Source organism: Carlito syrichta, unplaced genomic scaffold, assembly GCF_000164805.1.
Source record: "Carlito syrichta isolate Samal-C Ts95f unplaced genomic scaffold, Tarsius_syrichta-2.0.1 Scaffold115619, whole genome shotgun sequence".
Lineage (NCBI taxonomy): Eukaryota > Metazoa > Chordata > Mammalia > Primates > Tarsiidae > Carlito > Carlito syrichta.
Window position 1 is genome coordinate 41,992 of NW_007059715.1, and position 10,924 is coordinate 52,915.

Consider the following 10,924-nt stretch of genomic DNA (forward strand, 5'->3'; position numbering starts at 1 on the left):
CTACAGGTTTGCATCACCACACCCAGCTTATTTTTAATTTTTTTGGAGACAAGGTCTTGCTATGTTGCCTAGACTGGTCTCGAACTCCTGGGTTCAAGCAATCATCCCACCTTGGTTTCCCAAAGTACTGAGATTATAGGCGTGAGCCACCACATCCAGCTGGGATTCTTCTAAAACCTAAATCTGATCATACCACTCCTACATAAAAACACTTCAATGGCCCCCATTACCCTTTAGAATAAAACTTACACCTTTTATACGAATATAGCCCCTACATGGTTCTCACCACCCACCTCATGAGCATCCTACACTTCAGTCAGTCGTTCTTACAGGTCTTTATATGCCATAAGCACTTACTGGGGCTGCAACCACCATACCACTTCTTCCTCCTGCCCCCTTCTGCCCCACAGAGATGGATACATGACCCATCAGGAGAGGCAAAGGATGCCATCACCCTGACCAAAGTGATTAGTTCAAGTATGGGTTTGTGACCCAAATAGAGCCAATCATACATATCCCCTCAAAGCTCTCTTGCTGTTGAGGCCAGTGTGCTAAGAGGATATGAGATTGAAGCTGCTGGCATCCAGCTCTCACTGCCACATGGAGAAAGTGTGTCTGTGACATGGCAGTGAGTGGAGCCAAGGGATAAAGAGAAGCAGAGTGGCTGGGCATGGTGACTCATGCCTATAATCCTAGCACTTTGGGAGGCCAAGGCAAGAGGATTGCTTGAGCCCAGGAATTTGACACCAGCCTGGGCAACATAGCAAGACCTCAATCTCTACAATAAACAAAGACCTCAATCTCTACAATAAATAAAAATTAGGGTGTGGTTGCATGTGCCTGTAATCCCAGCTACTTGGGAGGCTGAGGTGGAAGGATCATCTGAGCCTAAGAGGTTGAGGCTGCAGTGAGCTGTGATTGTCCACTGCACTCTAGCCTGGGTGACAGAGAGAGACCCAGACAAAGGAAGGAAGGGAGGGAGGGGAAAAAAGGAGAAGAGAGAGAGAGAGAACGGAAAGAAGGAAGAAAGAGGGAAGGAGGGAGGAAGGGAGAGAAGGAAAAAGCAGAGTCCTGAGAAATGGAATGAGACACCTGATGGTATTTATTTGAGCCCCTGAATTCAGCATCGCCTGAGATAAGTAATACCATTACACCTTTCGCTTCCCTTCTTGCTTGAGCTGGTTTGTGCTGCTTCCTCTAATTTACAATTAAATCAGTCCTAATGCAGAATGGAATGAAGTGTTCAATTGGTGGAACTGATGTGAGAGAGAGGTGGGAGACCTGATCACACCCACTTGGCTGAGAAACTGGAAATCCCTTTGATTTGGCATCAGATCAGCTGGTGAAGTGTACATCTATTTTATCTCCAGTCTCAAGTCATGCCTCCCTCAAAGTGGAAATCTCAAGGATGCACTGGAAAAAATGTCTGGATGTTGGAGCAGGCTGACTCTTCTTGAGATTTTCAAGAAGCTTCTGCAGTTCAACTTTCCTCCATGCTGGCAGGATCAGAACTGGATGCAGCTTTGTGTAAAGTTGCTTCTCCTGCCTTTGCTCCACAATCCAGCCCACCAAGTATCAGAGCATCATGACCTCACAGAGTATAAAAGCCAAATTCTCTTCCCCAAGATCAAGTGAGCGAGAACAAAGGCATAGAGATGGGAGGTCCAAGCAGGAGACACTGGAGTTTAGGGCCTGGGAAGCCTCAGGAAAAAAGGGGGGACATCTGATCCTCCAAGACATACCTGAATACTTCCCTTTCCCCTTAAATTAAACAAGACGCACTCAGCTTGGAATTCAGACAGCATTGGGAGTTCTGGTGCCTGAGGACTTGGGCTGTGGCCCCAGGGGGAGAGCATGGGGTGTATTGGCACAAACCTCACTCACCATCTTGGATGCCCAGGGCCACCTCCTTCTTTCCCAGTCAGCACCGCCTATGCCAAGCAGCCCTTCCACTTCCACATCTGTGGCAGAAGTGACTTCCCTAGCAGCCGCCCAGGGGTAAATAATGCCACGGAGAAGTGCAGGGGCATTAGCTTCCTGTCAGGGGCACCTGGGCTGATGGAGAACAGGAGATGAGCGGGCAACAGATGGATTACCTCCCTCTCAAGCCTCCCCTTGGTGAGCTGCTCCAAGGAGCAGTTGCACCTTGCAAATGCCACGTGCTCAGCAAACAGGCCTGTCACATGACCTGCTTGCTCCTCACAGCTCATGTGGAGCTGTGACTGGTGCAGCAATGTGTGGTCTGACATTGCCTCCGCCTCTTCTCCCCTCTCTGGCCTGGACTTCCACCTCCCCCCAAAATGTCAATACTTGCCTCCAACTCTGCTTTCTAGAATGCTTGGGTTAAGACTCAAAGATCCAATGAAGCCCAGTACTACTAGGGTGACAGAAAGGTCCTGAAGACACAACTGATTTTTCCTACTCAAATGCAGGGTATCTAGCCCAGACTGCGGGCTTCCTCTCAGGTCACTGGGTCAGGCCATTTCTGAACTTCTCCCCAGGGACCTGAGGGTCATTCCATGGGCTCTCTTTGAGGTTCCTGGCATTTTCTGCCAAACACCTAAAATATCCCTTGGGAAAAGCCAGACTCAGGCTCGCAGCCTGTTCTGCCTTCCGGATTTCGTGCTCTTAGGCAGCCAGAGGGCAGGAGACCAGAGACTGGAAGTTCAAAATCACATCTACACATGGTCAGTCAAAGGCTTTGGTCAGCCCAGGCTTCTAGAGAGCAGAGGACACTGTAATAGCTGTGATTGGACTGGGTGCAATGACTCATGTCGGTAATCCCAGCACTTTGGGAGGCTGAGGCAGGAGACTCGCTTGAGCCCAAGAGTTGGAGACCAGCCTAGGCAACATAGCGGGACCTCATCTCTACAAAAAATAAAAAATTTAGCTGGGTGTGCTGGCACTTGCCTGCAGTCCCAGCCACTTGGGAGGCTGAGGCGGAAAGATCATCTGAGCCCAGGAGGTTAAGGCTGCAGTGAGTCGTGATTGTGCTGAAAGTACAGTGTGGTAAGTCACCGTGCCTGGCTTTTTGTCTTGTTTTTCAGACAGGATCTTACTATGTTGCTGAGGCTGATCTCGAACTCCTCAGCTCAAAGGATCTTCCCATCTCAGCCTCCCAAGTAGCTGAGATTATAGGCACCACCATGCCTGGCACTCAGTAGGATTTTTTTTTTTTGAGTCAGAGTTTCACTCTGTCGCCCGGGCTGGAGTGCAGTGACACACTCACAGCCACTCCAGAGTCGACCTGCTGGGCTCAGGCGATCCTTCTGCCTCAACCTTCCAAGTAGCCAGAACTTCTCGCCTCGGCCTCCCAAGGACACCCTGGGATTTTAAAGCTAGAACTAGCCAGGTGCAGTGGCTCACATCTGTAATCCCAGCACTTTGGGAGAACGAGGCGAGAGGATTGCCTGAGCTCAGGGGTTTGAGACCAGCCTGGGCAACTTGGAGAGACCATGTCTCTACAATAAACCAAAAATTAGTTGAGTGTGGTAACGCACGCCTGTAGTTCCAGATACTTGGAAGGCTGAGGCAGAAGTATCACCGAAGCGCAGCCGATCAAGTCTGCGGTGGTTGTAAGTGTGCCACTGCACTCCAGCTTGGGCAACAGAGTGAGACTCTGACTCAAAAAACAAAACAAAACAAAATTAAAGTTAGAACTAGTGAGGCCAACATATAGAAAGAAGCAGAGGCAAGAGATGGAGGCACTATCATTTAAACCTCAAGATCCAGCCATGCTGGAAGAGAGATACATCTTTTGATTTATCGGTTATGTAAGTCAATTAATTTCTTATGGGCCTAAACATGTTTGAGGTGGGTTTTTGAAACTTGCAACTGAAAAGGTTCTGAATACTACATGAACACATAGAGACACAAACACCATGTTCAAGCTCATCAGACATTATACACGTCTTTCATGATCTTAACAGGGTCAGCAAACTTTTTATCTAAAAGAAAAGATAAATATTTTAGCTTTGGGGGCTGAAGAGGGCCTCTGTTTCTTCATTTTGTTTTGTTTTGACAACCCGTTCAAAATGTAAAAACCAGCCGGGCGTGGTGGCTCATGCCTATAATCCCAGCACTTTGAGAGGATTGCCTGAGCCCAGGGTTCGAGACCAGCCTGGGCAACTAGACGAGACCTCATCTCTACAATAAATTTAAAAAAATTAACTGGGCGTGGTGGTACGTGCCTGTAGTTCCAGCTACTTGGAAGGCTGAGATGGAAGGATTGCCTGAGCCCAGCAGGTCGAGGCTGCGGTGGTCGTGAGTGTGCCACTGCACTCCAGCCTGGGCGATAGAGTGAGACTTAGACTCAAACAAACAAACAAACAAAAAATGTAAAAACCATCCTCAGTTTGTAGGTCATCCAAAAATAGACCACAGGCCAGATTTGGCCCAAAAGCCAGTTTGCCAACTCTTGATCTAGACCATGCCACTTCTTTGGAGTCACACAGTCGGTAGGTCCCCAGCCTACACCCTTAAATACAAAGCAAACTATCTAAAATGCCAATTTTGTTCAAGCATCTTGACATGTCTGGGGAGTGGTAGGTTTAGTAGAGTCACAGTGGGAAAAGGGTCTTGTCTTGTACCTGCTATCTAACACGTGATAGGCACTGAATAAATGGTAACTGTTATTTCTTGGTAAAAAGATTATTCTTCAAAATGATGCAGCTGTCTAAACAGCTTTGTCCAAATGTCCCAGTGCATCCTCGAAGACCCTTCCCTCACCCACCCCTACTCCTCCTTTTTTTAGTTAGAGTCTTACTCTGTCACCCAAGCTGGAGTGCAGTGGCACAATCATGGCTCACCCCAGCCTATATCTCCTAGGTTCAGGTGATCCTCCCACCTCAGCCTTCTGAGGAACTGGGACTACAGGGGCATGCCACCATGCCTAGTTACTTTTACTGTGTGTGTGTGTGTGTGTGTGTGTGTGTGTGTGTGTGTGTGTGTGTGTGTATAGAGATGAAGACTTACTCTGTTGCCCAGGCTGTTCTCAAACTCCTGGGCTCAGGCAATCCTCTTGCCTTGGCCTCCCAAAGTGCTACCACACCTGGCCCCTCCCCTCCTTTATCTCCTTCAGGTCTTTTTCAGACCTCCCCCACCAGCAAAGACTGAATGAGTTACTCTCCTCCTTGCTAGTACAGACTCTGTGTGGCCCTCCATTGTAACTGTGTTATGGGTCTCTCCCCTTTGCCCTGAGTACTTGGAGTGTACCTAGCACAGTGCTTAGCACCCAGCCCTGAAGGACCCGGTGCCCCTACATGAATATCAGTCTGAATGTGCAGGCACTCCATATCTCTCTGTGTCTCGGGTGGTCGGGCTGTGTGTTAGCATTGTGCTGGTGTCCACACACCCTCAGCACTTTCCTGTCTCAGCAGGAAACTGTGAATGTACACTGCACCTCACCTGCTCATGCTATTGCCATGTTTACTCTTAATTCCCATTCCCTCCAAAAACGAGTCAAAGACAGAGGAACATGTGGGAACAAGTTTTCTTAGAAACTGTCACGAAGGAGGAACCCTCCAGCCCATATCCTTTACTATCTGATATAACATCAGATCAGAGGCCTCCGGCCACAGCGACCTCTGGGAATTGAAGTGACCCCACACAGCCGGGCCTCAGACTCAGCTGATTCATGTCTGTGGGGTGGAGGGGAAATTATCCTCCTAGGAAAAAGATGTGCGAGGCCCCCAGGCCCAGGAAAGGCTGACCAAGGCAAGGTGAGTCATGGTGTTCTAAGCTGAATCTTTTGCCCATCTCACAGAAGCAGGCAGGAAGCACCACCATTGATCAGCTTTATATGGCACCCACTGTATACAACAGACAGACAAAGACAGACGGACAGAGCACACACCACTTCTAAGCTGAACATTGCTCACCAACTAGAAGCACCTTGGATAAGCACATGAGACACTCTTGCATAGGAAAGATGTACTTTGTAAAGGAATGAAGAAGTATTTTGGCAAAACATCTACTTCCCTCCCAGGTCCAGGGTAAAGAGGGACCTCTAATTCTGAAGCTTCTACATATTGAAAATTACCCCCTTCTTAATGGCAGTATATACAGTAGCAAACCTTCCAAATCTGTTGTCATGGCCTTCTACAAATATCCTGGATCTACTTTACAGGTGGGCAAACTTAGACTAAGAGAGAGAAGGTGGCCTGGAGCAAGGGGACATTGGGGCTGGCTCAAGGGAGGGGAAACAGGAGGTATCTCGGCTCAGCCAAAGGCAGGGCCTCTGTCTATCTGAATTGGGAAGGGATTGGCTCAGGTGGCCAAAACTTCCTCCTCCTTCCTGCCTGGGGAAGCGGTGGTTCCTCAGGAAAGGCTGTCAAGAAAGAAAGGCGGGCTCCCACTGATGTGATGCTGGCTAGAGGGCCTCTCAGGATGGCAAATGCTGGGGTGGGCCTGAGCTCCTCCCGAGGCCTCATCAGGGATGCTCCGAGTGTGGGGATTGTGGATTTGGGGTTCACTGCTTCCATAACCCTCTTGTCACCTACATATGAGCCTACATCTCGAAGTCTTTAATTATTTTTAAAAGAGCAGGCTGGGGAGTGGCTTAAGAGGGAATGAGACACGTGACAATCTTTCCACAGCCCCCTTCTGCCTTGACTGGGGCTATCAAGGGTCTCCTTCACCCTGTCTCCTAAGGATATTTAAAGGCAGCTTTTATGAGACTCTATACTGTCTTTTTTGTTACTCTTGGTTTTTTTTGTTTGTTCGTTTTAATTTATATAGATATATATATTCTTAAAAAAGCAATAGTCCTTTGGTCCCTAAACTCTAAGGAATGATATGATTTTGAAAGAAGTAAATCTGGGCCTCCCTCACGGAGAAGCCCTTGGCACCCCCAACGCCCTCTGCAGGTCCCCCTGATCATCCATCCTCAGTCAATCCTAGTTGCCCTGCCAACCTGAGCTCTCAGCTGCAGGCACAGAACAACCCACTGGAAAAATCAGTCCTTAGGATGGCCTGAACCCCAGTTGTCGGCCTTGGGTCCGATCCACCTCCGTCTGCAGCTGCTCCTTTGGGAAGGGCTGCTCAAGCATTTCTGTGCTTTTTCTCTCTTTTCTTCTCACTCTTCAGTTTCTGTTGTTGGGTATCAATTGATAAGGAGAGGGGGGAGAGAGAGAAATCATCCTAAGGAGCAAGACGAGGAGAGTGGCTTGCCCCATCAGTGACATCTCAGGTGAATGGTGGGCCTCTCTTCTTGACGAGCGGAGTTGCAGCAGAGCCCAGCCTGCAGCCTGATCCACTGAAGCTAGGCCCTGGGTCCTGGGCAGTTGAACCCAGCCTCACATTCCCCACAGACAAGTGAGGCAGGGCCACATGGACCTTATGAGACCATATATCTTGAAAAGTCTCAGGCAGCCTCTGATGGACCCACAGTCCTGCCAAAAGTCTACAAGAGTGCGTCACCTATCTCCCCATCACCCACCAGGCCCTGCAGTCCCACTTTTTTTTTTAGAGTCAGGGTCTCACTCTGTCACCCAGGCTAGAGTGTAGTGGCACGGTCCCAGCTCACCACAGCCTCAACTTCCTGGACTCAGGTGATTCACTCACCTCAGTCTCTCGAACAGCTGGGACTACAGGTACATACCTGACTAATTTTTGCAATTTTTTTGGTAGAGACGAGGTCTTGCTGTATTGCCCAGGTTGGTTTCAAACTCCTGGGCTCAAGCAATTCTCCCACCTTGGGCTCTCAAAGTCCTGGGATTACAGCCATGAGCCACTGCCCCTGGCCCAGACCCTACTTCTTATGCCTGTTTGCTTTCTCTCCGCATCTCCATGTTAACTGTCATTATCTAGGCCCTTGCATCTCATCCCTTCTTTGCTTAAACTCCTCAGTGGTTCTTTATTATCTTCAGAATGAAGTCTGAAGCTTTCACAGGCCGGCCAAATCCACGTTTCGAGTCTCATTCTCTGGTCCCTGGACCCCCCGCCGCCCCACCACATATGAGATCTCTACTCCTGTGGCGCCTATGACCACCACTGAGTAGACCTGGTTGGGTTTCATTGTAATTGTCTCTCTCAGACTGTGGGGGCAGGAATGCTGTCTAATTTATCAGTCCTGGATTGATGGAAAAGCACCAAGTCTCCATCTGAGGAGTCCTCCTAGCTCCTGGCTTTTCTCGCTACCCAGACTTTCTCAAAGGTGGGTATCCCCAATGTCCCAAAAGGACCATTCGAGCTGGGAGAGCCTCATTCCAGAGGCCCATCCACCTGGGGTCCATCAGGGACTCACCTTTCTGCGGCTGGTCAGTGAGAGCAGATCAGTAAGGCCGGTTGGCATCCTTAGGCCGCTTTAGCTGGACCTTGAGCCTCTTCATGCCAATTTGAAAGCCATTCATGGCCTGAATAGCAGTCTGGGCACTGGTTGGATTATCAAAACTAACAAACCCTGGGGGGAGGGAGTGTGGGCAGAGAGGTTAGCTGGGAACTCTGCCTCCCAGGGCCTCCTCTCTCTCTGACCGGCCCCTTCTTCTCCCAGCCCCCTCATGCCAGTTTCATCAAACAGACATCCCTCCATTGTTTGCCCACACATGAACACACGCTCATGGGCAAATGGTCTGAGATTTCTTTTTCTTTTTTTTTTTTGAGTCAGAGTCTCACTCTGTCACCCAGGCTAGAGTGCAGTGGCATGCTCACGGCCACCCCAGCATCAACCTGCAAGGCTCAGGAGATCCTTTCACCTCAGCCTTTCAAATAGCTGGAACTACAGGTGCTCTCTATCACCCAGCTAATTTTTGATAGACGAGGTCTCACCAAGTTGTCCAAGCTGGTCTTGAACCCCTGGGCTCAGGCAATCCTTTTGCCTCAGCCTCCCAAAGTGCTAGGATTACAGGCTTGAGCCACCATGCCCAGCCTAGCCTGAGATTTCTAAAAGTATGACTTGTTTTTTTTTTTGAGTCAGAGTCTCACTCTGTTGCCCAGGCTGGAGTGCAGTGGCACTCTCAAGGTCACCGAGCCTTGACCTGCTGGGCTCAGGTAATCCTTCCACTTTAGCCTTTCAAGTAGCTGGCACACACTACCTGCCTGGCTAATTGTTTGATATATTGTAGAGATGAGGTATCACCAAGTTACCTAAGCCCAGGTCTCAAACTTAGGCTCAGGCTATCCTCTCGCCTTGGTCTCCCAAAGTGCTGGGAATACAGGCTTGAGCCATTGCACCGGCCAAAGGTGTAATTCTTAGAAGGACAGGAGGCAACTCTGAGTATGAGTGTGTGAGTGTGTGTGTGTGTGTGTGCAGTGGGGCAGAGTCCATGTGTTGACTGTGGTGCTTCCCTGTCTCCCTGGCATGGTGTGGCTGTCTCCCTCTATCAGCTCTCATGCTGGTCCTCAGAACTGAAGCTAGAATTGGACAGGATCTCTGGTTCCAAACCCAGACACCTTCTGCCTTGGTCAGATCCCAAGGCCCTAAACTGGTCAAACACATTCCAGACACCTGATCTTCCCAGCTGAATCTGAACTAAGGCTTGTTCCTAACCTAGGCTTAGCCCATCCCTGGTCTGTGATTCCATTTGTACCACACATTCAGTCTCTGGAAATCAGTTCCTTGTGGACAATCTTAGGGTCCACAAGGAATCCTTTAGTTAGAAGTGGGAGAGGCCCAAGGGTGGGGCTCAGCTCACCAAAACACTTGCTCTGGTTGGTGGCTCGATCCACAAAAACTTTGGCAGAGACAACTGCTCCAAAGGGCAGGAATGTCTGTATGAGTTCTGCATCACCAAACTCCTGGGGCAGGTGATAGATGAAGAGGTTACAGCCTTCGGGCCCTGTGGGAACAGCAGCAGGCTGGTTCAGGGGAGGGACGCTGAGTTCAGCCCCACCAGGCCCTGCTCTCCAGCACCCAGTCCCTCACCTTCTCTTTGCTGCTGGGGCAAGGCTGAAGGCTGCTGGGGAAAAGCTGTGCTCACTGGGGCATAGGCCGACGGATAGGCTGCTGGAGACAGAGGTGGGAATGGGCAGTGACCCCCCAGGAGCCATCCCCCAAACAGGGTCCCCTCTGCCTGGTCACCTTTGACCAATTCTGCTCAGTCCCCTGTAACCCTCACCCCAAGAGAGGTCGTTCTGGGGGTCTGGGGGAATGAGAGGGTCGACTCCTCAGAACAGAGCCTAACCCCCCCATCTCCCTATTCCTTTCTGGGGCCCTTCAACCCCCCACAGGCCGCGCAGCGCCAAGTGAAACCTGCGTAGTGGTGCATCCCAGCGTAGGCCTGCTGCAGGGGATCAGCCACGCCGGGGCTCTGGGCTGGGAAGAGAGGGGCCCAGGGCCCACGGTGAAGGCGGGCAGGCAGAGTCTGGGGAGAAGCTCAGGGAGTGTGGAAGGTGGATGCGGCTGTGAGAGGCAGCAGGGAAGTGGGGGAATCTCTTCCCCAGGAAGCCGGGCCCTGCTCCCGGCCCCTCCTCCCCCTACCCTCGCTCCCCACTCCTTTCCGGGGAGATTTGGGAGGAGCGGGGAGCTGCCCACCTGGGAAAGGGGAGAGCCCGTTACTGTAGAGCGTGTCGGAGCCCGGCTGCCCGTTGGTCTGGGGAGTCAGGGGGCCGAATCCATTGACCCCGATGGGCGCCGGAAGACCCGGGAGCGTGCCAGGGCCGCCGCCGGCTGGGGAGTTGGCTGCTGGTGGTGGAAGATGTCGGAAAGTCAGGCCGCGGCCCCGTCCCCAGGCACCCTCTGTCCTCTCTTGGTTCCCGTCCCCGGGCGCCCGCGTCCCGGTACCTGCTGCAGGTAGCAGAGGTGCGGCCACCAGGCTGAAGGCCGCCACATGCTGCATCTGGGCTGCCACCGCCGCTACCGGGCCCAGGCCCGGGCCCTGGGCCGCCGCCAGCAGGGCTGCCTGGTGCTGCAGGATCTTTGGAAGGGAAGACGGACAGGGGTGGATGGCCGGGCAGCGGGCAGCTGCGGGGCTCCCGACCCCTGGTC

At 51.4% G+C, this 10,924-nt stretch overlaps 1 protein-coding gene across 2 annotated transcripts in view; it reads right to left on the reverse strand.

Moving 5' to 3' along the window:
- Window positions 1–5,473: 5,473 nt before the first annotated feature.
- CELF6 (CUGBP Elav-like family member 6) overlaps window positions 5,474–10,924 on the reverse strand; it is a 29,038-nt gene continuing 23,587 nt past the window's right edge. Inside the window, exons 7-12 of one of the 2 annotated variants that reach the window (XM_021706132.1) lie at window positions 10,721–10,853; window positions 10,472–10,621; window positions 9,863–9,943; window positions 9,633–9,776; window positions 8,246–8,401; window positions 5,474–7,089 (exon numbers count right to left, since the gene is read on the reverse strand). In XM_021706132.1, the coding sequence (XP_021561807.1) occupies window positions 8,274–8,401; window positions 9,633–9,776; window positions 9,863–9,943; window positions 10,472–10,621; window positions 10,721–10,853 (636 nt within the window). In that variant the 3' untranslated portion in view covers window positions 5,474–7,089; window positions 8,246–8,273. The remainder of the gene's footprint in view (window positions 7,090–8,245; window positions 8,402–9,632; window positions 9,777–9,862; window positions 9,944–10,471; window positions 10,622–10,720; window positions 10,854–10,924) is intronic. The other variant, XM_008072841.1, reaches the window with a different exon arrangement.